Source organism: Schistocerca gregaria, chromosome 4 (assembly GCF_023897955.1).
Source record: "Schistocerca gregaria isolate iqSchGreg1 chromosome 4, iqSchGreg1.2, whole genome shotgun sequence".
Classification (NCBI taxonomy): domain Eukaryota; kingdom Metazoa; phylum Arthropoda; class Insecta; order Orthoptera; family Acrididae; genus Schistocerca; species Schistocerca gregaria.
In genome coordinates this window covers 214135398-214162771 of record NC_064923.1, presented here as the reverse complement: position 1 = coordinate 214162771, position 27374 = coordinate 214135398, and the positions used below count along the sequence as shown (strand labels likewise).

General features: G+C 43.2%; 1 protein-coding gene across 1 annotated transcript in view; it reads left to right on the top strand.

The window, feature by feature from the left end:
* LOC126267657 (uncharacterized) overlaps positions 1-27150 on the top strand; it is a 133760-nt gene extending 106610 nt beyond the window's left edge. Inside the window, exons 10-11 of the mRNA XM_049972956.1 lie at positions 13254-13413; positions 27018-27150. Of these exons, the coding sequence (XP_049828913.1) occupies positions 13254-13413; positions 27018-27150 (293 nt within the window). The remainder of the gene's footprint in view (positions 1-13253; positions 13414-27017) is intronic.
* Positions 27151-27374: the final 224 nt, after the last annotated feature.

Sequence of the window (27374 nt, the reverse complement as noted above, 5' to 3'; positions counted from 1 at the left end):
TGTGGGATGCCTTGCAATGTGCTGTTGAGGAGAAATCTCTACCCCGTCGTACTCTTACGGATGTAGGGATAGCCCTGAAGGATTCATGGTGTCGGTTCCCTACAGCATTACTTTAGACATTAGCAGAATCCATGCCAGACCGTGCTGCGGCACTTCTGCATGCTCACGGTGGCCCTACATGATATTAGGAAAGTGTACCATATTCTTTGGCTCTCCAGTATAAGTTTAGAAAGGGATTAGCAATGGGCTGAGGCGTGAATTGGAAGCAGTATTGGGCAGCGAGACGTAGCAGCGTAGTCCGTGCAGGTTTGATAGCTGCAGTGCCTGTGAGGGGTAGTGTCTAGCCCATCTGCTTAAAGCGGGAGGCCTCAGTTTCAATCCCGGTGATGATGCCAATTTTAATTCCTTGCTTCTTCCTACATCATTGTGATGCTATAAAATTACACACACACACACACACACACACATTTGACACCAACCAGTATACACTACTGGCCATTGAAATTGCTACACCACGAGGATAACGTGCTACAGACGCGCAATTTAACCAACAGGAAGAAGATGCTGTGATATGCAAATGATTAGCTTTTCACACAAGGTAGGCGCCGGTGGTGACACCTACAACGTGCTGACACGAGGAAAGTTTCCAACCGATTTCTCATACACAAACAGAAGTTGGCCGGCGTTGCCTGGTAAAACGTTGTGGTGATGCCTGGTGTAAGGAGGAGAAATGCGTACCACCACGTTTCCGACTTTGATAAAGGTCGGATTGTAGCCTATCGCGATTGCGGTTTAACGTATCGTGACATTGCTGCTCGCTTTGGTTGAGATCCAATGACTGTTAGCAGAATATGGAATCGGTGGGTTGTGGAGGGTGATACGGAACGCCGTGCTGGATTCCTACGGCCTCGTATCACTAGCAGTCGAGATGATAGGCATCTTATCCGCGTGGCTGTAACGGATCGTGCAGCCAAGTCTCGATCCTTGAGTCAACAGACGGGGACGTTTGCAAGAGAACAACCATCTGCAAGAACAGTTCGACGACGCTTGTAGCATCATGGACTATCAGCTCGGAGACCATGGCTGCGGTTACCCTTGACGCTGCATCACAGACAGGAGCGCCTGCGATGGTGTACTCAACGATGAACCTGAGTGCCCGAATGGCTAACGTCATTTTTTTTGGATGAATCCAGGTTCTGTTTACAGCATCATCATGGTCGCATCTGTGTTTGACGACATCGCGGTGAATTCACATTAGGAGCGTGTATTCGTCATCGCCATACTGGCGTATCACCCAGCGTAATGGTATGGGATGTCATTGGTTACACGTCTCGGTCACCTCTTGTTCGCACTGACAGCACTTTGAACAGTGGACGTTACATTTCAGATGTGTTAGGACTTTTGACTCTACCCTTCATTCGATCCCTGCGAAACGTTACATTTCAGCAGGATAATGCACGACCGCATGTTGCAGGTCCTGTACGGGCCTTTCTGGATACGGAAAATGTTGGACTGCTGCCCTGGCCAGCACATTTTTCGGATCTCTCACCAACTGAAAACGTCTGGTCAATGGTGAGCGAGCAACTGGCTCGTTACCATACGCCAGTCACTGCTCTTGATGAACTGTGGTATCGTGTTGAAGCTGCATGGGCAGCTGTACCTGTACACGGCATCCAAGCTCTGTTTCACTCAATGCCCGCTATTACGCCCAGAATTGGTTGTTCTGGGTACTGATTTATCAGGATCTATGCACTCAAATTGAGTGAAAATGTAATCACATGTAAGATCTAGTATAATATATTTGTCCAACGAATACCCGTTTATCATCTGCATTTCTTCTTGGTGTAGCAATTTTAATGGCCGGTAGTGTATATGTAATAAGTTTTTCGGTAATGTATTGTAACGATTAATTTTTTTTTCCACGTTTTATAACAAAGAGGCCTACCGAAGATATCAGTATTTAGTCGAAACTAGTTTGAGAAATTAAATAACCAATAAGCTGTTTACATCACGACGGACCGACAATCCCATATCCTTTTCAACGTTATAAGCTCATCGCTCAGAATAGTAGTGAACCCCCTTAAATGAGCACATTGTTCACTTTGGAGCGCAATGGTTGAGGTGGAACTGGAACTGGAACCTGGAGGTCACACAGTCACCCTCCACCGCTGACTTAATTCAGGACAGCGACGTGGTGCGTATTAACCAGCCAATTGTACGGAAGCAGCACAGAAAGAAGAGTTTAAAAAGTCGGTAAGATAGTGGCTGAAGTCATTCGCACGTTTCTTGTGCAATTCATTTCGAACCCAGCTCCTGTTTTCAATGTCAAATATTTTAGCCCCTGGGACTCTTTCAGGTATTTCTGCCAGGTTGAGGGGTATGCGGTTGTAACGTCCCAAGAGATAAATTTCGTAACTTACCAGTAATACAGTGTGACTAACCTCCTAATAAAAAATGGGACTCATATATAAAACCTTTCAATAATTAACTAACTGTGAATCTAAACTGTTAAATTTGGGCGTCAGCAGTGCTGCGTCATGACCCTGTAAGATCATACTAAATAAATTGAAAATTCTTACCTCAGTAAGGTCGCTGGATAATGCATATATATCTGCTCCTATAAGAAATTTTTCTCACACAGCCCAGTGCAATGCTGGCCTATAGATTTGTCATGTAGAAAAAGAAAAAACTGATTTTTCTTTACAACAATCGGGATGACCATGTATTGGAGAATTAGTAAATTCTTTAAATTGAGATGAATGATTGTCAAAAAGTTAATTTTGACAATAAAGAGATTTTTTATAAAACATTAACATGGGACTTCATATAACAATAGTACATATGCGCGAGGGTGCTTTTACCTTATACTACATCGCTCAGGCACCGCCATCGCTTCCCAAGACCGGCCTAGCCAACTCGATACACCAGACTTCTAGCGCTACTTACTCCTATTGCCACACAGTTCCTTCTGCATACAACGTTGCTCTCTGGTCTGAGATTCTCTTATAGCTTCCATATTGCAGGCAGCGCGTGAGTAATCCATCAAAATTACAACTGCTCGAGTGTGCTGGCAATAAATTCCTTAGTCATGGACCTCTTACGCGGTCACGGGCGTATCCAGCGATGGCAAGGCAGGGTGATTAACATTGTCTTTCCGCGCTATCCCCTGACAAAATTGTGCTTTTTGCAAAGTAAATTCACCACATGCTACCACATGCTGATCCATAAGAGAGTTCAGTTTTATGCTGTCCCCTTCCCCTAGTCATCAGCATAATAAAGCTCTGTACGAGGCTGTAAAACAAATCTAAACCTGGTCCATGTACACTTTGAGGCCACAAGCTTCCTTCAGACCAAACCAAATATAATACACAGTTGACTGAACACCCTTGACGTTGAGAGGCATAAACTTCCAGGTGGCACTTCATCCAATCCACTGCAAGAACAGAAACTCAGTTTTGAACGCATTTCTCCTCCGAAATTTCTTGCAATTTATTGTAGTTTTATTGAACTATCTAACATTCAGTACTAAATTTCATTGATAGTTCATGTCAGCACATATAGTATTGTTTCTCTGTGTGGTATTTTGTCAGAATAAATTGCTCGAACATGAAGGAAATATGAGTGTTTTAATGTAATTCGCAATTTAAAATATAGTACTAGCCGTGTAACTTGGCATGATAGAAATATCCGTCCACATCATTAAGTGGCTTGCATCTACTGGGAATGACACGTTTCAGGCTTGCAGATGTTACAGTGCTACTAGTTAATGCTGTGAGGAAAATCACCTTCGAGCTAGTCCAGAAAAATTGTTGTAAGCGCATTCCAGCTCCGTAATAGAGAAGCCTCAATACAGTTGGGAACGGAATGGACAGGGTTTAGGCTACAACACTGCACCAAACCAAAATACTTGGGAGTCAGCCCAAACCGTACACCGTCATATAAGAACAGCCTTCTCTGATCTGTCCTACTGCCCCTTACAATCATAGTTTTATTTGGAAAGTTGTATGATGTCGACACATGAAAAGACTTGACGATATAAAGCTTGTAAGTTGTATCCCTGTTAGTGCACTCTCTTTGCTACGTGTACAGGCAGTATCTTTAGTAAATGTATTTTCGCGCCACCGTACTTAGCTCCACATGTTGTCAGTGCACCTGAGCTTTTATTTGTGATAGATTATTGGAACGATGGCAATATTAACAATGCAGCACATATTTAACATTTTCCGATGTAATAAGTGTCGTATTCATCGGGTCTTGTGCGACTCTCGCAGTCAAAAGGCTACGTTTTGACGACGACGTGGCCCTCACCGCCACCCGTAAGTACCTTGGCGTCACCCTTGACCGTCGCCTCTCCTAGACAACCCCATCTCCGGACAATCCAAGCCAAGGCACACTCACGACTCCGTCTCCTCAAGCTCCTTTTTGGCCACACATGCGGTCTGGACCCTTCACCATCTTCCTCACCTACAAATCCCCTATCCGCCCTATCTTCTCGCACCTCCTACCTTTTACAAGTACCTTCATATCCTAGAACGCGATGTGCTCCGCCTCGCCTAATGCATCCGCCTACCCCCCGCCCACCCCCCACCCACGCAGATCCTATATGATCTTATTCCGTTATCGCCCCTCCTACTTTTCCTCGAACGGATACGGATCCTCTACACCTCCCACAAACTTGACCCCCCCTCACCCACTTTTCTCTCCCATCCTCTTCCACCCCCGCCCACTGCTGTGCGTGCATTCCCACATCCCACCTGCTATCCATCTCTCCACTCTCCACACCCTCGCCCAAGATGGCTTCCACCTACTCCCCCTGCCTGATGGTGCCCTCATCCCCTCCATCTACCCCTCCTACCAACTTTGATCCTCCTCTACCACAAACTGTGTTCTTTGTCAAAGGCACCCTCACTCCCTTCTCCCCTCCTCCCTTCCTCCCTCTCCCCTCCCCTCCCCTACCCCTCCCTTTTTTCCTCCCCCTCCCATCTCCTATGCCACTGGCATCTACACCCTCCTCTCTACCCCCTCCCCGCCCCTTTTCCCTTTTTCGCAGGTCCCCACCTAGTGTTTGTGTGTGCCATCGTGTTCGTGTTCTAGTGTTTCATCGTTTGTGCTCCAACGTTCGTGTGTGTCATATGTCATCTCTGTGCGTGACCACGTCATCATCATCATCATTTAAGACTGATTATGACTTTCAGCGTTCAGTCTGGAGCATAGCCCCCCTTATAAAATTTCTCCATGATCCCCTATTCACTGTTAACATTGGTGCCTCTTCTGATGTTAAACCTATTACTTCAAAATCATTCTTAACCGAATCCAGATACCTTCTCCTTGGTCTGCCCCGACTCCTCCTACCCTCTCCTGCTGAACCCATGAGTCTCTTGGGTAACCTTGCTTCTCCCATGCGTGTAACATGACCTCACGATCTAAGCCTGTTCGCCCTGACTGCTACATCTAGAGAGTTCTTTCCCAGTTTTTCTTTGATTTCCTCATTGTGGACACCCTCCTGCCATTGTTCCCATCTACTAGTACCTGCAATCATCCTAGCTACTTTCATATCCATAACCTCAACCTTGTTGATAAGGTAACCTGAATCTACCCAGCTTTCGCTCCCATTCAACAAAATATGCATCCTAAGTACTTGAAACCGTCCACCTGTTCTAACTTCTCCTATTTGGCACACAATGCGTTTTATATTTCTTTGCCACTGACATTACTTTCGTTTTGGAGATGCTAATCTTCATACCATAGTCCTTACGTTTCTGATCTAGCTCTGAAATATTACTCTGCAAACTTTGAATTGAATCTGCCATCACAACTAAGTCATCCGCATATGCAAGACTGCTTATTTTGTGTTCACATACCTTAATCTCACCCAGCCAGTCTATTGTTTTCAACGTTTGTTGTTGTTGTGGTCTTCAGTCCTGAGACTGGTTTGATGCAGCTCTCCATGCTACTCTATCCTGTGCAAGCCTCTTCATCTCCCAGTACCCACTGCAACGTACATCCTTCTGAATCTGCGTAGTGTATCTATCTCTTGGTCTCCCTCTACGATTTTTACCCTCCACGCTGCCCGCCAATACTAAATTGGTGATCGCTTGATGCCTCAGAACATGTCCTACCAACCGATCCCTTCTTCTGGTCAAGTTGTGCCACAAACTTCTCTTCTCCCCAATCCTATTCAATACTTCCTCATCAGTTATGTGATCTACCCATCTAATCTTCAGCATTCTTCTGTAGCACCACATTTCGAAAGCTTCTATTCTCTTCTTGTCCAAACTATTTATCGTCCAAGTTTCACTTCCATACATGGCTACACTCCATACAAATACTTTCAGAAATGTCTTCCTCACACTTAAATCTATACTCGATGTTAACAAATATCTCTTCTTCAGAAACGCTTTCCTTGTCATTGCCAGTCTACATTTTATATCCTCTCTACTTCGACCATCATCAGTTATTTTGCTCCCCAAATAGCCAAACTCCTTTACTACTTTAAATGTCTCATTTCCAAATCTAATACCCTCAACATCACCCGACTTAATTCGACTACATTCCATTACCCTAGTTTTGCTTTTGTTGATGTTCATCTTATATCCTCCTTTCAAGACACTATCCATTCCGTTCAACTGCTTTTCCAAGTCCTTTGTTGTCTCTGACAGAATTACGATGTCATCGGCGAACCTTGAAGTTTTAATTTCTTCTCTCTATTCCGAATTTTTCTTTTTTTTCCTTCACTGCTTGCTCAATGCACAGATTGAATAACATCGGGGATAGGCTACAACCCTGTCTCACCCCCTTCCCAACCACTGCTTCCCTTTCATGTCCCTCGACTCTTATAACTGCCATCTGGTTTCTGTAAAAATTGTAAATAGCCTTTGGCTCCCTGTATTTTACCCCTGCCACCTTCAGAATTTGAAAGAGAGTATTCCAGTCAACATTGTCAAAAGCTTTCTCTAAGTCTACAAATGCTAGAAACGTAGGTTTGCCTTTCCTTAATCTAGCTTCTAAGATAAGTCGTAGGGTCAGTATTTCCTCATGTGTTCTAACATTTCTACGGAATCCAAACTGATCTTCCCCGAGGTCGGCTTCTACTAGTTTTTCCATTCGTCTGTAAAGAACTCGCGTTAGTATTTTGCAGGTTTTCAACATATGATCCATAAATAATATGAACAACAGTGGAGACGGGTTGCAGCCTTGTCTTACCCATTAAACTACTCTGAACCATGAACTTAATTTACGTCAACTCTAACTGCTGCCTGACTATCCACGTAGAGACCTTTAATTGCTTGCAAACGTTTGCCTCCCATTCCATAATCACATAGAACAGATAATAACTTCCTCCTAGGAACCCGGTCATATGCCTTTTCTAGATCTATAAAGCATAGGTACAATTCCCTGTTCCATTCATAACACTTCTGCATTATTTGCCGTAAGCTAAAGATCTGGCCCTGACAACCTCTAAGAGGCCTAAACCCACACTCATTTTCATCCAATTAGTCCTCAACTAATACTCGCACTTTCCTTTCAACAATACCTGAGAAGATTTTACCCACAACGCTGATTAAAGAGATACCTCTGTAGTTGTTACAATCTTTTCTGTTTCAATGTTTAAAGATTGGTGTGATTACTGCTTTTGTCCACTCTAATGGAACCTGCCCCGACTCCCAGGCCATTTCAGTTATCTTGTGTAGCCATTTAAAACCTGACATTCCACTGTATTTGATGAGTTCCGAACTTAATTTCATTCACCCCAGCTGCTTTATTGCACTGCAATCTATTGACCATTTTCTCCACTTCCTCAACTGTGATCCTATTTCCATCGTTCCTATCCCATTCTACCTCAAAATCTGAAACATTACTGATCGTATTTTCACCTACATTGAGCAACTCTTCAAAATATTCCTTCCATCTGCCCAAGGAATCCACAGGATTGACAAGCAGTTGTCCTGACCTGTCCAAAATACTTGTCATTTCCTTCTTACCTCCCTTTCAAAGATTTCTAATTACACTCCAAAATGGTATTCCAGCAGCTTGACCCAAAGTCTCCAACCTGTTTCCAAAGTCTTCCCAAGATTTATTCTTGGATGCTGTAATTATCTGTTTCGCTTTGTTTCTTTCTTCAATATAACTTTCTCTGTCTACCTGAGTTCTAGTATGTAGCCATTTTTGATACGCCTTCTTTTTCCTTTTACAGGCTGCCTTGACTGTGTCATTCCACCAAGCTATTTGCTTCATCCTACTTTTACACACTACTGTTCCAACACATTCTTTAGCCACTTCTAGCGCTGTGTGCCTGTACCTTGTCCATTCCTTTTCCAATGACTGTAATTGACAACATTTAACTAACTGGTACCTTTCTGAGATCGCTGTTATGTACTTGTGCCTGATTTTCTTATCCTGAAGTTTCTCAACTCTTATCCTCCTACATATGGACCTGACCTCCTGCATTTTCGGTCTCACAATCCCAATTTCACTGCAGATCAAATAATGATCAGTGTCATCAAAGAATTCCCTGAATACACGTGTGTCCCTCACAGCCTTCCTGAATTCCTAATCTGTTATTATATAGTCAATGACAGATCTGGTTTCCCTGCTTTCCCAAATATACCGGTGAATGTTCTTTTTAAAAAAGGAGTTTGTGATTACTAAGCCCATACTGGCACAGAAATCGAAGAGTTGTTTCCCGTTCCTGTTGGCCTCCATATCCTCTCCAAATTTACCCATAACCTTTTCATACCCTTCTGCTCGATTTCCAATCCTGGCGTTAAAATCACCCATGAGCAGAACACTGTCCTTGTCCTTTACTCTAACAACTACATCACTGAGTGCCTCATAAAACTACCCGTCTTATCTTGATCTGTCCCTTCACAATGCGAATATACTGACACAATCCTAATTTTCTTGCTAGACACTGTCAAATCTATCCACATCAGTCGTTCGTTTACATACCTTATTGCAACTACGATGGGTTCCATTTCATTCCTGATGTAAAGCCCTACACCCCATTGTGCTATTCCTGACAGGTAGACCTTGTATTCTCCCACTTCCTCTTCTTTCTCACCCCTTACCCGAATGTCACTAACAGCTAAAACGTCCAGCCCCATCTTACTTGCAGCCTCTGCCAGCTCTACCTTCGTCCCAGAGTAACCCCCATTGATATTAATAGCTCCCCATCTCGTATCTTAGGAGTCCCTGATTTGTCAGTTAGAGGTGGGACTCCGTCACCTCCAAAGGTCCGAGGCATTTTCCTCTGATTGTTGCCAGCATCATATTTAAAGTATCAGGGAAGCAGGTTGCTAGCCTTACTTGCCCCGAGTCCCATTGAGTTTTACCCCTAACTGTTTAGGGACTAACCGGTGGATTTGGTAGTCTTTGCCGTATGAGCACAAAGGTGACCACGACTCAGAATATATCCGAGATGCCCAGCCTTATTCCAAAGTAACTGGTATCCCGACTGTCAGGACCACTTACTTGGCCACTCATACGTTGCCCGTGGTTCATGAACTAGGACATGACTACAGGAACCCACACCATGAACCACGTGTCTGAACATTTTTATTTTTGACTCTGTGCTCGTGAACGGCTCCGTGTGTTTTAATTATGTATGTCTACATTTGTAGAAAGCAAGAGGAAACTACAGCCGTAATTTTTCCCGAGGGCATGCAGCTTTACTGTATGATTAAATGATGATGGCATCCTCTTGGGTAAAATATTCCGGAGGTAAAATAGTCCTCCATTCGGATCTCCGGGCGGGGACTACTCAAGAGGATGTCATTATCAGGAGAAAGAAAACTGGCGTTCTACGGGTCGGAGCGTGGAATGTCAGATCCCTTAATCGGGCAGGTAGGTTAGAAAATTTAAAAAAGGAAATGGATATGTTAAAGTTAGATATAGTGGGAATTAGTGAAGTCCGGTGGCAGGAGGAACAAGACTTCTGGTCAGGTGACTACAGGGTTATAAACACAAAATCAAATAGGGGTAATGCAGGAGTAGGTTTAATAATGAATAGGAAAATAGGAATGCGAGTAAGCTACTACAAACAACATAGTGAACGCATTATTGTGGCCAAGATAGATACGAAGCCCACACTTACTACAGAAGTACAAGCTTATATGCCAACTAGCTCTGCAGATGACAAAGAAATTGAAGAAATGTATGATCAAATAAAAGAAATTATTCAGATAGTGAAGGGTGACGAAAATTTAATAGTCGTGGGTGACTGGAATTCGGTAGTAGGAAAAGGGAGAGAAGGAAACGTATTAGGTGAATATGGACTGGGGGAAAGAAATGAAAGAGGAAGCCGCATGGTAGAATTTTGCACAGAGCACAACTTAATCATAGGTAACACTTGGTTCAGGAATCATAAAAGAAGGCTGTATACATGGAAGAAGCCTGGAGATACTGCCAGGTTTCAGATAGATTATATAATGGTACGACAGAGATTTAGGAATCAGGTTTTAAATTGTAAGACATTTCCAGGGGCAGATGTGGACTCTGACCACAATCTGTTGGTTATGACCTGTAGATTAAAACTGAAGAAACTGCAAAAAGGTGGGAATTTAAGGAGATGGGACATGGATAAACAAAAAGAACCAGAGGTTGTACGAAGTTTCAAGGAGAGCATAAGGGAGCAATTGACAGGAATGGGGGAAAGAAATACAATAGAAGAAGAATGGGTAGCTTTGAGGGATGAAGTAGTGAAGGCAGCAGAGGATCAAGTAGGTAAAAAGACGAGGGCTAGTAGAAATCCTTGGGTAACAGAAGAAATATTGAATTTAATTGATGAAAGGAGAAAATATAAAAATGCAGTAAATGAAGCAGGCAAAAAGGAACACAAACGTCTCAAAAATGACATCGACAGGAAGTGCAAAATGGCTAAGCAGGGATGGCTAGAGGACAAATGTAAGGATGTAGAGGCTTATCTCACTAGGGGGAAGATAGATACTACCTACAGGAAAATTAAAGAGATCTTTGGAGAAAAGAGGACCTTTTGTATGAGTATTAAGAGCTCAGATGGAAACCCAGTTCTAACCAAAGAAGGGAAAGCAGAAAGGTGGAAGAAGTATATAGAGGGTCTATACAAGGGCGATGTACTTAAGGACAATATTATGGCAATGGAAGAGGATGTAGATGAAGATGAAATGGGAGATACGATACTGCGTGAAGAGTTTGACAGAGCACTGAAAGACCTGGGTCGAAACAAGGCCCCTGGAGTAGACTACATTCCATTGGAACTACTGACGGCCTTGGGAGAACCAGTCCTGACAAAACTCTACCATCTGGTGAGCAAGATGTATGAGACAGGCGAAATACCCTCAGACTTCAAGAAGAATGTAATAATTCCAATCCCAAAGAAAGCGGGTGTTGACAGATGTGAAAATTACCGAACTATCAGTTTAATAAGTCACAGCTGCAAAGTACTAACGCGATATCTTTACAGACGAATGGAAAAACTAGTAGAAGCCGACCTCGGGGAAGATCAGTTTGGATTCCGTAGAAATGTTAGAACACGTGAGGAAGTACTGACCCTACGACTTATCTTAGAAAAAAGATTAAGGAAAGGCAAACCTACGTTTCTAGCATTTGTTGACTTAGAGAAAGCTTTTGACAATGTTGACTGGAATACTCTCTTTCAAATTCTAGAGGTGGCAGGGGTAAAATACAGGGAGCGAAAGGCTATTTACAATTTGTACAGAAATCAGATGGCAGTTATAAGAGTCGAGGGACATGAAAGGGAAGTAGTGGTTGGGAAGGGAGTGAGACAGGGCTGTAGTCTATCCCCGATGTTATTCAATCTGTATATTGAGCAAACAGTAAAGGAAACAAAAGAAAAATTTGGAGTAGGTATTAAAGTCCATGGAGAAGAAATAAAAAGTTTGAGGTTCGCCGATGACATCGTAATTCTGTCAGAGAGAGCAAAGGACTTGGAAGAGCAGTTGAATGGAATGGGCAGTGTCTTGAGGGGAGTGTATAAGATGAACATCAAAAAAGGAAAACGAGGATAATGGAATGTAGTCGAATTAAATCGGGTGATGCTGAGGGAATTAGATTAGAAAATGAGCCGCTTAAAGTAGTAAAGGAGTTTTGCTATTTGGGGAGCAAAATAAATGATGGTGGTCGAAGTAGAGAGGATATAAAATGTAAACTGGCAATGGCAAGGAAAGCGTTTCTGAAGAAGAGAAGTATGTTAACATCGAGTATAGATTTAAGTGTCAGGACGTCATTTCTGAAAGTATTTGTATGGAGTGTAGCCATGTATGGAAGTGAATCATGGACGATAAATAGTTTGGACAAGAAGAGAATAGAAGCTTTCGAAATGTGGTGCTACAGAAGAATGCTGAAGATTAGATGGGTAGGTCACATAACTAATGAGGAAGTATTGAATCGGATTGGGGAGAAGAGAAGTTTGTGGCACAACTTGACCAGAAGAAGGGATCGGTTGGTAGGCATCAAGGGATCACCAATTTAGTATTGGAGGGCAGTGTGGCGGGTAAAAATCGTAGAGGGAGACCAAGAGATGACTACACTAAGCAGATTCAGAAGGATGTAGGTTGCAGTAGGTACTGGGAGATGAAGAAGCTTGCACAGGATAGAGTAGCATGGAGAGCTGCATCAAACCAGTTTCAGGACTGAAGACCACAACAACAACAACAACAACAACATTTGTATATCCACTATGTCTGTTCTGCGATTGTCTTCTTTTGTATCATTTGTTTTATCTGTGGCTGAAGAGCGGCGTAGTATGCCACTGCTGGCCTACCTGTACCAGGTGTGAAATTAACTATAAAGAAAAGAAAACACGAGATGTACTTATGTCAGACAGTCTTATATTCTGACAGAATGTAAGCTATGTATATTTCTCACCAATTTTTATAATTACCCTACTATCTTAATGAAATGTTTGTTTACTTATGTACATACACCCTATCATTCTTTTTTGTGTTTAGGTAACTTTTGCAGTGTTAGTTGAAAATGACCCTCAGGCCGAAATTGCAATCGTAATAAAAATATTCATAAAGTCAACGGAGACTATGATGTGTTTTAAGAAAAATTAAATTCCTCTGTTTTCATTGTTTACCTTTATGAATGTGTTTATTTTACTCGCATTGCACATCGCGAGTTGTATGCTGCAGGAGCATTTTTGTGAAAATTGGTGAGACACCACTGTTCAGTAACGGGTAGAAATCGGAGTTACCTAAGCGAACATCGCCTCTGCAGACGGCCGCAGACTCTTGGCGCTTGCCTTGTTGCAGTTTTGTGCTGCCTGCTGAGCAGCGTCTTCTGCATGTCGGTGTTGTGGTCCACGGGCTGGGTGACGACGGTGGCTCTGTTCACCACGTACTTGGCCAACGTCAACATCGTCTGCACCTGTGTGCTCGGCGCCGTCGCCACCATCTTCCCCACCAAGCTCAGGTTCGTATCACCCAGTAGTAGCTGTTCTGACTGTTAAGAAACTTCATGGCAAATTAAAACCATGTGCCGCACCGAGACTCGAACCTGGAACTTTGGCCTTTTGCTGGCAAGTGCTCTAAAGGTCAAGGTTCTAGTTCAAATCTCGGTCTGGCACCCTGTTTTAGTTTGCCATGCAGATTCAAAGAGATTGCAGGATGAAAATTCATTCTGGGAATGATGTTATGCTTTACACAATTAGGCGTGCTCATCAAAAAACATAAAAATTCTGGTGTACTTCATTTCTTTCATAGATCTTGGACAGGATTTATGGCTGCTCGGATACAAATTGTTAAATACAGAATTAACCCAGAACGTTTCTTATTTTTAAGTGAAATTCATGACTATTGTATAATTTAGTCATTTACTTATCGTGATTATTTAGATTAATCTATACTTCGGTTCAACTATGTTGCCTAATATTTCTCGGCCCTGTTTGCTAGTTTCCTAACTTCCATTTAGAAAGCAGGAATTAGTATTCAAACAACCTGTTCTGCTCTTCGCTGTGGATCCCGGAGCAGGGGAAGCGACTTTGCACTGAAAATATTACTGAAAGCAATATTTTTAAGTTGTGCTTCATAAAATATTTTTCGGTTATGTTTTCGATTATAGAACAGTAAAACTGTTAAAAATGTAATAACTCTGCTACTAGTTCAGAACACTTTGCCATCTGGCGGGCTGTAAATTTAAAATGCTATGCAAGAGAAGGAGAGAAAAAAAAAATGATGAACTTGGCTGTCGGCATGTGATTCCTCATCCAAATTCAAGATAAAAGTGTATCTACCAAACTGGATCCTGTTAATAGGTTTAATAGTAATGCGATTTAAAAAAAATACGAGGCTCTAGCTATATTGTACAATGTCTACCATATTGCTTCTGCCGTTTTTACTCGAAGCTCAAGACTTTAATGAGAAAAACTTACAAAAAATTTACGTTTCAAAGTATTGGCCATCTTTGGCCACTGCTTTCCTCTAGCTTTAGTGCAGCATACGAATTCCGCAGTATATAAACTGGACATCTTTTGAAGGGAACCATGAATTGATCCACTTCTGCTCTTGTTCATGTGAGCGCAAGTGCTAGACAGCTACTTCGTGCGTCATTGATCGAGAAAGGTGGCAGTCAGAGGGAGGAATATCTGGAGAATACAGTGGGTGGGGTAGAACTTCCCATTTCAACGTTTTCGAGAATGTTTTGACGGGTTTTTCGACATGGGGTCGTACACTGTCACGCTGAAAAATCATTTTTACACGTCTATCGCTGTAGTGCGGCCGTTTGTCTTTCAGTGCTCGGCTCAAACGCATCAATTGCTTTCGATAACGGTCTCCTGTGATTGTTCCCGTTGGTTGCAGTAGCATGGAAAGCCTTCTCTGTTTCACAACCATGCCGCTCTTCAACGCCAAAGTTACCATTCTTGAAACATGGAAACCATTTTCTTTCAAGTTCTGTCACTAACAGACGTCTCATCGTAGGTCTTACTCAGCTTTTTATGAGCTTCAGCCGCAGATTTCTTCATATCAAAGCGGAAAATTAAAACTTACCGCAGATGACGAGAATTGGGCTCATAAGTTGACGTATTCAGTCGAGAATGACTTTATGCTGCAATCAAAAATCGACTGATAGTTTGTTGGCGTTATGTTCTCAAATGCTTAAGCTTAATGTATGACACGACGAACGATTGCACCACCACTTTCCACTACTGCCGTCTATTGCAAAACGGCGGAAGTAAAGTTGTTGACCTTATAACTGCGTACAGCGTGGCCGAGAACGGGTAGCGTGAACTGAACAATCTGCTAATACTCTCCCATTAGCTCAGTGGGACGAGGCTCTGCTTCTGAAAAGCGCATGCAGGCTCGCCCATGTTCAAATCATGTACCCGCCAAACATTTTTTTTTTTTCGTCAAAGCATCGAATTGTATAAAATGTAGTCCCCACAGTGGGGTATATTGTGTATTTATTTCTCTTGCTAGTACCTTTATGTAAACATTAAGACGTAATATGAGCTTGTAACAGATGTAAATGACCTTTTTGTTTCGTCCATGACTCAGACAAAGCCAACAGAAAATATTAGTGGATACAGAAACATCATCTGTACCCAAAGAGCTCAATAGATAGGCTACACTAGAATGCACTTTATGCAATGCACAGTAATTCCATTCTGTACGTTTCACATCCAGGCTTATCTTCAGAGCTGGTACGTGTAAGTACGAGCAACATTCGGCTTAGAGAAGATCTTCAGAGCGACCACCTTGCATTTACAAACACTTCTCCACTCGCTGGGTCATACACTACTGGACCCTACGCAACACTAGTGCAACCACTCTCATGGAAGCGGCATGCACGCGAGCTGTTTAGTCTAATACATCCATGGGCAGAGCAGTAGAATAAAGTTTTTCCTAACAAACAAAAATCTAATGGATTAAGGTCTGGGGAATATAGCGACCAGAACTTGGACCCTCAGGACCAATCCATTTAGCTGGAGACGCTTCACTTAAGTAGTTACGCACTCCAAAGTGCGGCAGAGCACCATCATGCTAAAACCAAAGGTGTAGCCGAACATCAAGTGCAATGTTTTCTGATGCGTCAGGCAAATTACTGCAAAGAAATGTACAATTCAGGAACCCATTCAACTTGTACGGGAATAGGTAAGGTCCCAACAGCACTTCTCCCGTGGTTCCAGCCCACACGTTTAATTCAAAGGGTGCCTGGACACCACGTTCACGGGTGATATGTGGGTTCTATTCCGACCAATAATGGCTGTTGTGGAGGTTGAAAATGCATTAACGAGTGAAGCTAGATTCATCAGTTCGTACCACATTATTTATAAAATGTTCGTTAATTTCTAGCTCATGCAAAGCCATTCGCAAATCTGTGACCCTCGAATGCGGATGCGCTGGTGCTGTGTTAACGTACACTGAGATGACAAAACTCGTGGCATAGCGCTATGCACATATACGGGATAGCGGTAGTATCACGTACACAAGATATAAAAGGGCAGTGCATTGGCGAAGCTGTCATTTGTACTTAGGTGATTCGTGTGAAAAGGTTTCCGACGTGTCCTTGCCCCACGAAGGGAATTAACAGGCTTTGAACGCGGAGTGGTGGTAGGAATCAGACGCATGGGACATTCCGTTTCGAAAATGTTTAGGGAATTCAGTATTTTTCGATCCACAGAGTCAAGACTGTGCCGAGAATACCAAATTTCAGGCATTTCCTCTTACCACTGACAACGTAGTGGTCGAAGTCCGTCACTTAACGACTGCGGTGTTTGCGTGGAATTGTCAGTGCTGACAGATAAGCAACACTGCGTTAAATAACTGAAGAAACCAGTGTGGGATGTACGACGAACGTATTCGTTAGGATAGTGTGACGAAATTTTGCGTTAATGAGGTATGGCAGCAGAAAATGGTTCAAATGGCTTTGAGCACTATGGGACTTGACATCTAAGGTCATCAGTCCCCTAGAACTTAGAAATGCTTAAACCTAACTAACGTAAGGACATCACACACCGTAGCAGCCACTCGGTTCCGGAGTGAAGCGCCTAGTATCGGTCGGCTACAGCGGCCGGCTTATGACAGCAGACGACCGATGCCTGTGCCTTTTCTAACAGCATGACATCGCCTGCAGCGCCTCTCCTGGGTGCGCAACCAGTTCGGTTGGATCCTAGACGACTGGAAAACCATAGCCTGGTCAGAGGAGTCCCGATCTCAGTTGCTAAAATCCGACGGTGGGGTTCGAGTATGGCTCAGACCCCACGAAGCAATGGACCCACGTTATCAATAAGGTACTGTGCAAGCTGGTAGTGGCCTCAAAACGGTGTGGGATGTGTTTCATACAGGGTGAAAAGTATTTAAACCGACAAACTCTAGAAGGTTGTAGAGGACATCGAAACAAATATTTTTCCCTAATGTCATTTTTTCCTGTGAGGATTTTTTAAACCGGTGGAGGCCGTATTACGCTCTTAAGTTGTAGGCAACTGCTGTCCACCAGTGTAGTAGTGCATTGTCTATGTTTACTAATGTAGCGATACACCTGCAGTGAGTACACTGATACGGTTGGTGCGTACTACGTAGCGTACCACAAACGACGAGCTGCACAGCAGGTTTATGAATAACAATATCCTAATCGCCGTATCCCGGGTCATTCGACCTGTCTGCGTGGAACCGGGTCATTTAGCACATTACCTGGACAGGGACTCCGTCGTACGGTAAGAACGCTGCAATTTGAGGAAGCTGTCCTGCAGCATGTGGAGCGGGATCCTGCAATCAGCACTCGTGCAATTGCACGTAACATGGGAACGAATCAGACGAATGTAAGAACAGTCTTTCTAAAGCAGTTGCTACATCCATTTCATTCACAGCGTGTCCGCAACCTGGAACCCAGAGCACAGTTTTTGCAGTGGTACCTGGAACACTGTGAAATGCATCCTACATTTCCATCCTCTGTGTTGCTTACCGATGAAGCAACCTTCGGGCGTGATGGAGTCTTCAACATGCACGATTCGCATGTTTGGAGTGAGGATAACCCACATGCCACAGTAAAAAGCGCTCATCAAGTGCGGTTCTTCGTTAATGTGTGGGTCGTTGTTGTTAGGGACTGTTTAATTGGGCCGTATCTGCTACCTAGGCCATTAAATGGCAGGCACTATTATAATTTTCTCGCCAGAGCATTTCCAGAATTGCTGGAAGACGTCCCGCTCCCTGCAAGACAACGCATTTGGCTCCAACATCACGGGGCGCCGGCACATTTCAGTCGTTGTGTGCGCCAATTCCTGGACAGACGGTTCCTAGAAACGTGTATTGGCTGAGGTGGTCCTGTACCACGGCCTGCTTGATCCCCAGATATGTCCCCTCTGGACTTTTTTTGTGTGGGGAGAGATGCGCAGCCTTGTTTACGCAACTCCTGTTTCATCAGAAAAGCATCTGGTTGCCCGCATAGTAGCAGCAGCAGGAACAATTTCAGGATACTCCTAGTGTTTTTGCCCGTGTCAGACAGAACATGATCCGCCGGTGTAACTTTTACTTACGTGTCAATGGAGGCATTTTTGAAAATCTACTGTAACTGAAATTAGATTGTGTTAATGTGTTGTCTCTTGATAACAAAAAATGAAAAAGTGTTTGTTGGTTTAATTAATTTGGCGCCAGAGAAATCTTCCTCTATCAGTTTAAATACTCCTCATAGCAAAAAATGACACTAGGGAAAAATATCTGTTTTGATGTCTCCTACAACCTCCCAGAGTTTCTCGGTTTAAATACGTTTCACCCTGTACAATGTACTGGGTCCTCTGTTTGTTCAGCTACTTCGAGATCATTCGCAGGCATTCATGGACGTCCTTTTCCCAAACATTGATGGAATTTTTATGGATGTTGATGCACCTGTCATAGGCCCGCAATTGTTCGTGACTGGTTTGAAGAACATTCTGTACAATTCGAGCGAATTGTTTGCTCATCCAGATCGCATGACGTGAAGGCCACAGAACATTTGTGAGGCATAATCGAGAGGTTTGCTCGTGCGCAAAATCCTCCAGCGGCAACACTTTCGCAATTACTGACGGCTACAGAGGCATCAAGGTTCAACACTTCTGCAGGGGACTTCCAACGACACTTTGAGTGCATAGCACTTAGAGTTGCTGCACTGCTCCGGGAAAAAGGTCCAACACGGTATTAGGAAATATCCTATGATTTTTGTCACCCCGTTGTATAACGATGTGGAAGCAGTTCTTCATCGTGCAACATTTCAGCAACAAGTCTATGTAATATCTGGAACTGCCTTGCAATATCACTTGCAGTTGGCCGTGGTCATTGGTTTCAGCTGAGTGGTCAGCGCGACGGACTGTCAGTCTTAAGGGCCCGGGTTCGATTCCCGGCTGGATCGGAGATTTTCGCCGCTCAGGGACTGGGTGTTGTGCTGCCTAATCATCATCGTTTTATCCCCATCGACGTGCAAGTCGCCAAAGTGGCGTCAAATCGAAAGACTTGCACCAGGCAAGCGGTCTACCCGACGGTGGTCTTCGTCACACGCCATTATTGGTTTCGGAAAACACGTCATCTGTACACTACGCCAAGTCCTTGGAAGACCGAAAACATTTTTATCAGGATGGAATCTTTGAGGGGACCATGCAGCATAGCAAAAACAGCAGCAGCAGTAGCAGCTGCAGCAGCTTAGTTATTGGATGCACCCAGCACCAAAAGCAGGTCGACATATTTACCTTTCCTGTAGTCCATCAAAAAACGTGAACTTGATAGGACCAGTTACGGTTGTGCACTGCGCAGTTAGTAGACACATGCAGGCAGAACGACGAGAAGTGGGAAACAGACTGCAAAAACAGAAAAAAATGCCGGACGATGAGTCGAAGCACAGTTCCGTGGTGGATGTGGGTCTGAAGTTCCAGGAATTTACTCAGCGGGCTACGACGACGTGTACGGTAATGCGGTGTGACACACGTTCCTCTGTACATTTCGATGCTGTGTCAATGTTGCCGTCTCCAAGTTTTCACCCATGTTTTTTCAAAATGTGTCCGATCTGATTTTGCTACATAAACTTTTATCTTGAATCTGGATGAGGAATCACATGCCAACCTCCAATTGCAGCATTTTTTCTTCATCCTGTATACTACGTTTCCATTATTGTAAAATGTAACAAACATACGTAGTTAATAATGTGAAATAGAGAGCTGGCTGTACAACACTACATTATCAATGCAGCAGACCCACTTCCTTCCGCAGCGTAGTCAAGCATGTATCGAAACGTTTTGAAATTATAAACTCACAGCTTATGCCATTTTAATCTTTAAAACCTGGCGGATAAAGTAAAATTATAAGTCCGAAGCAAAGAGTGGGTAAGGACAACAATTGCACTTATATAGTGTGCACTTATAGAGTGTTTCAAAAATGACCGGTATATTTGAAACGGCAATAAAAACTAAACGAGCAGCGTTAGAAATACACCGTTTGTTGCAATATGCTTGGGACAACAGTACGTTTTCAGGCGGACGAACTTTCGAAATTACAATAGTTACAATTTTTAACAACAGATGGCGCTACAAGTGGTGTGAAAGATATAGAAGACAACGCAGTCTGTGGGTGCGCCATTCTGTACGTCGTCTTTCTGCTGTAAGCGTGTGCTGTTCACAACATGCAAGTGTGCTGTGGACAACATGGTTTATTCCTTAGAACAGAGGATTTTTCTGGTGTTGGAATTCCACCGCCTAGAACACGGTGTTGTTGCAACAAGACGAAGTTTCCAACGGAGGCTTAATGTAACCAAAGGACCGAAAAGCGATACAATAAAGGATCTGTTTGAAAAATTTCAACGGACTGGGAACGTGACGGATGAACGTGCTGGAAAGGTAGGGCGACCGCGTACGGCAACCACAGAGGGCAACGCGCAGCTAGTGCAGCAGGTGATCCAACAGCGGCCTTGGGTTTCCGTTCGCCGTGTTGCATCTGCGGTCCAAATGACGCCAACGTCCACGTATCGTCTCATGCGCCATAGTTTACACCTCTATCCATACAAAATTCAAATGCGGCAACCCCTCAGCTACCATTGCTGCACGAGAGACATTCGCTAACGATATAGTGCACAGGATTGATGACGGCGATATGCATGTGGGCAGCATTTGGTTTACTGGCGAAGCTTATTTTTACCTGGATGGCTTCGTCAATAAACAGAACTGGCGCATATGGGGAACCGAAAAGCCCCATGTTGCAGTGCCATCGTCCCTGCATCCTCAAAAAGTACTGGTCTGGGCCGCCATTTCTTCCAAAGGAATCATTGGCCCATTTTTCAGATCCGAAACGATTACTGCATCACGCTATCTGGGCACTCTTCGTGGATTTGTGGCGGTACAAACTGCCTTAGACGACACTGCGAACACCTCGTGGTTTATGCAAGATGGTGCCCGGCCACATCGCACGGCCGACGTCTTTAATTTCCTGAATGAATATTTCGATGATAGTGTGATTGCTTTGGGCTATCCGAAACATATAGGAGGCGGCGTGGATTGATCTCCCCATTCGTCAGACATGACCCCTGTGACTTCTTTCTGTGGGGACACTTGAAAGACCAGGTGTACCACCAGAATCCAGAAACAATTGAACAGCTGAAGCAGTACATCTCATGTGCATGTGAAGCCATTCCGCCAGACACGTTGTCAAAGGTTTCGGGTAATTTCATTCAGAGACTACGCCATATTATTGCTACGCATGGTGGATATGTGGAAAATATCGTACTATAGAGTTTCCCAGACCGCAGCGCCATCTGTTGTTGACAATTGTAACTACTGTAATTTCGAAAGTTTGTCTGCCTGAAAATGTACTGTTGTCCCAAGCATATTGCAACAAACGGTGTATTTCTATCGCTGCTCGTTTATTTTGTATTGCCGTTTCAAATATACCGGTCATTTTTGAAACACCCTGTATATATAAAATTATAATATTGTAATCTTACATTCTTTGGTGACAGTTTCTTGCACACAAGTGCAATTGTTGTCTTTACCCACTCTTTGCTTCGGACTTTGCCTTTCATACCTTAGATTATGCAGGAAAAGTCTTTGGCATGTAGAAAGTGCCAACGTGAGAACTGATGTCAACAGTATATTGATAAACAGTGGGCTGCATGTACAGGAAGTAGACTGTATAGATGTGGAGGGAGGTGGGAGTGCTGTGTAATCGTATATATTCAGTATGATATGCCAGTCCGAGCCATTTGTATACAAGTTGGTCAGAAACAATGTGAAAAGATTATAAGGGTATTGCAGGGTAGGTTGTGATGAGTAATAATTTTTATGAAAAAAATTTGGTATGTTGCGCCGTTTCCGAGTTAATTAGCACTGAAGTTAGCCAGGCAGACCATTGCGCGCACAAATTGCGGTAGCCCACCAGAGACGGTGTCACAGAAGGTATGCTTTTCGCTTTTCAAAACCGAGCAAGACAGCGTTACAAAACTGGACATTCGACGGTGATAAGAATCTAACCCGAGATAAAGGCTGAGCAGTCTCGTGCGCTATGATCAACACTATGAGCAAAAGTCACTACGGGCAACAACACACTGGCCGCCCGCCGCGACTGTTGTCGGGTAAGCGGTTGCCAATTTCTGTAGTGCAACAGGAAGGACAAGGAACTGGTTGCGGTATAAGCGCTCGGGGAAGCAGCCGACGCTGTTGCGCACGGAAAACTCGACAACCGCTCAATCACGAGGTGGCGCAGTTGTCAACTTGGGCGAAACTGCGCAGGAGACAACACACGTTGCCGTGTTTTACTCCTGAATTTTGCCATGATCACGCTGTTATGGAACTCGATACCGAGAAACATATTTTCAAAGTAGAAAATCTTGCCGCCATTTCGAATTTGAACACTAACGAAGACACTGACAATATTTTAAAGTATAAATTGTGGGAAGAGGTAGTAAACATACAGGGTGACAATTATTGAACTATACGAAAAAACGTTCAAGTGGTTCAAATGGCTCTGAGCACTATGGGACTTAAGGAGGTTATCAGTTCCCTAGAACTTAGAACTACTTAAACCTAACTAACCTAAGGACATCACACACATCCATGCCCGAGGCAGGATTCGAACCTGCGACCGTAGCGGTCGCGCGGTTCCTCAGTTCCAGACTGAAGCGCCTAGAACCGCTGGACCACTCCGGGCGGAGGGAAAAAAAACGTAAATTAGTCACAAACTACGGCGTCCACACACTTTATTCTTCATGTAAACGTCACTACAGACATTCGGATTTAGGTTATATGTGTGATATACCTGCCATCATTGGCGATGATGGGTGACAGACGAATAGCGAAATTCTGACTGACCTCTCAAGCGTCGGAACATCAATGCTGTCTATGCCACCCTGAATGGCTGTTTGCAGCTCGGCAATGGCTTTGGGGTTATTGCTGCACTCCTTGTCTTTAATATTGCCGCACAAAAAAGAGTCGCATGTGTTCAGATCTGGAGAGTATGGCGGCCAATCGATGTGCATACCAGTGGCCTCTGTGTTCCCCAGACACACAACGCTGTCCTCACATTACTCCACCAGGACATCAGACACTCTCCTGCATCAGATGGGTTCCATCTCCGTCTTGCATGAACCACATCTTTTGAAATCAGTCACTTTAGATAATCTGGATGAAATCATTTTCCAAAACCTTCACGTGCCATTCGGTAGTCACTGAGCCATCAAGGAAAATCGCACCGATTATTCCGCGACTGGACACTGCACACAGTCACCCGTTGGAGGTAAAGAGGCTCCTCGATCGAGAAATGCGGATTCTCAGTCTCTCAAATTTGACAATTTTACTTATTGACAAACCCGTCCAAATGGTAGTCGGTTTCGTCGCTAAACCAAAACACACGGCGCATATTAATTCCTAATATGCCTCGCGGCCAACGGTGTAGTTTGAACTTCCTAATGCAAACCATACAGGAGTTATGACGATTTTATTTCGTATAGTTCAATAATTGTCACACTGTGTATGGAAGAAAAGTATTGTCACAAGATGGAAAGAAAAAGCTGGGTAAATTGATCGACCTTCATTTGGATAATATCATTACATTTTTTTACGTGTGTTGTTTAAATGTTTTAAACGTCTCTGTTGTGAATAACTCATCGGTAACCTCTCTGAGCTGTTCCTTTTACAGTTTCCTCCAAACCGTCTTTTGACACGTGTAAAGTCTGCTCAAAATTAACACCTTGTCTTTCATGTGCAAACTAGCGAAATATAATCAAGCTTTAACAGTGTTTTTTGTCACATTTATGTTAACATTTAGAGTTCGAAGTAATATCCGCCATTTGTTAACTAAAATGTCAAAAGTTAAATAATTTAAATAATCTTTTGTTTTTACTTAAATTATTTCCTGCTTAAGAACATAAACCATGATCTGAATGGCTGAATGCCTCGTCACCAACAATGAAATAAGGGATTTTGCCTTGAATACCTTCTTCCCTCATCGTTAGATATTCCTTAATTTCCATCCATCAGTTGTTTGCACAAGAACGAATCTTTGAAAACTGACAGATTACTATATTTTTCATATGTCCCAAAATCAACATATATGAATCTATAATTCCTGTCACAAAGTGCTACTAAAACTAATGAGAAAAAACCGAGCGAGGCACCACAGTGGCTAGCACACTAGACTCACATTCGGGAGAACGACGGTTCAAAACCCACGTCCGGCAGTACTGATTTAGGTTTTCTGTGAGTCCCCTACATCGTTCGAGACAAATGCTGGGATGGCAGCTTTGACAAAGGGCATAGCCGATTTCCTTCTCCATCCTCCCCTAACCTGATCTTGTGCTCCGTCGCTGATGACCTGGTTATCGACGGGACGTTAAACACTAATCTCCTTCTCCTCCCTCCTCCTGAGAGAAAATGTTACAAACTGTAATGAAACTATCCTGTGTTGCCTGGTTTTATTACACCGATAACTCCTATAAAATGACGAAAATTTGCTATGGATTCAAATTTTTCACCTACATCCAACCAAAATTCTGGGGTCGGTAAGGGTAGGCAATCTGCTTTCATCTTGATTCTCATCGCTTGACAAACTTATTGCACTATTTCGCTGCCTGTACTTCTGCGCAAGCGATAGGCATAGTGAATGTCATCAAAAGAGCATCCAGATGCCAATTATCTAAAGCACAAAGTTTTTCTTCAGGTCTGTAGCTTCAAAACAAATGAAATAAGCTGAGATATAGTTTTGCGAAAGTCAGTAGTTTGAAAAGTGAGTGAGGCGCTTCAAGGAAATCCACGTACATCTACTTGAACTAGCTTATGTTTTGTCCATTCGTTTTTGCAAGAAATAATAACGGATGATAGTTTGAGTTCAACTGAAGTCGGGAAGAAGGGGAGAGAGTTTGAGCCTGCTGAAGAACCACATGAAACTGCAGTGTGCAGGTCGTCAAGACCGAGAACGAGAGAGGCTAATGACACAGAAACTGAAAACATAGAAGTATGACTTGTTGCGCGACTGGAGGAAAGTACAACAAGAAACGACGATGACTGTGACAGCCACGTTCTGTTGTCAAAGGTGAATGATTTGAAACGAGTACCTGAGCATTTGAAGGTAATAACCAAAATCAATATTATGAATGTCCTCATGGATGCTTCTTGTCCGCAGAACCCGCCATCCCAGAACTATCCACAGAATACCAATTTCATAAATGATGGCCAGCTATCAACTAGCTTCACAAGTATATATGAAAATGTAACAGGCGTGAGGTCCCCAGCAACTTTATCTGACATGCCGTGTCATTTACAAGCAAGTGAACCTTCCTAACAGTAAACATTTTAATGTTTGAATGAAAATGTTTGTCTTATTGATCTATGGAATTAATTATATGAAACCTTATGATATTCAAATATTTAAATAGAATAGAACAGAATATTTAAATAGAGTAAAATAGTAACATGCTTATCTGATTGTTACCAGCAGAGTTTCATCAGGGTCTTTAAGTGAGCGCAAGTTTCGTATCAGTTCAGTTATCGTTATTCTAATTTTGAAAAATAATTCGTGGGAAGACGATACTGACATTCCAGAGTAACTAATAAATTTACTGACATACTTTTTTAACTCCCAGTAAAAGGCGACCAAAAAGCACTATTGGTATTTCTTTTCTGCAGGAAAAGGTGTATCCAGTATACTCATATGTGCTTTCTGCTTCTGCGGCGTCTTTTCTTCGTCAAACGACGTACCATGAGGAAAATGACCAGGGTACCTTTCGCAGACATTTTCATTTTGGTTTGTTATTTACCACGACTAAATTTTTAAAAAAAATTCCACCCATCTGCAGCATTTCGATCGGAACGACTGAGAGAGCAAGAACTGCAACGGGGCCCGCAGCACAAACGAACAGGGCCGCGCCTTTCGGCATGTCAGTGCGCTGTAGCTCGCGGATATCCCAGAACCGCGGTTGGCAGGACACTGCATTGTTGCCCTAATTATATTTAATGGGCCGCTTTAACTTGCGCACGCAGCGGCCTCGTTCGCTAACTTCAGTGCTGATTAACTGCAAAATGCCGTAAATGAATGGAATTTCTTTCCTAACAATTATTTCGCAGCACAACCCACCCTGCAATACCTTTGCAAGTTTTCAGGCTGTTTGTGGCCACCCTGTATAGCTCTTAGGCGTAAAAATGGTGTGATTTCTTCACACGCCCCCAATTTCGCCGCACACTTGATTTCATCGCGATCGTGTATGGCACTCGTGTTTGCCAAGCCCCATTCGTCTGCAGCTGCGAACCGGAAACATTTTCGCCTTGGCTCCGAAAAACATGTAAGACTATCCGAAGGAGTCTTTTCCTCCACATTACCATTTCACAGCAGATAGCCTGTATAACAGACGATGGTTCCTAAAAGTTAATGTGAGCCCCCTTAAAAGCATTTCAATCTGCAGACAGATTGAAATCAATGCTAGAACAATAAAAGGATAACAAAAGCGGAGTGACTGCTGTTTCATTTATAGTATATTCTGTGAGCATGATGATACGATATTTGAAATTTTAAATGAAATTCTTTCTGTGAGGAAATAAATATTTTTAATGATATTTTTCGTTACCATTTCATTTTCAGAGCTACAGCTGTGTCGATCACCATGATGAGTGGTTACATCTCAGCGCTCATAGGAAATCTCATGTTTCCTCTTGTGATGGAGCTGGGTTGCGAGGTGCCCTTCTACTTGATCGCTAGTACCTTGTTCGGTTAGTACTTCACTTTTACTTTTAAAGTAACAGAGATTTTTAGATGTATGTAGAACAATGTTCAGAACACACACACACACACACACACACACACACACACACACACACACACACACGACGCGAGCATAGCATCAAAAATGTTCGGAGCTAATTTGCGTTCTCACTATAATTTTGAACAGCTGTAGGTCATGATGCTGTTACGATCTAACGCCACGAACTTTGTTCATAC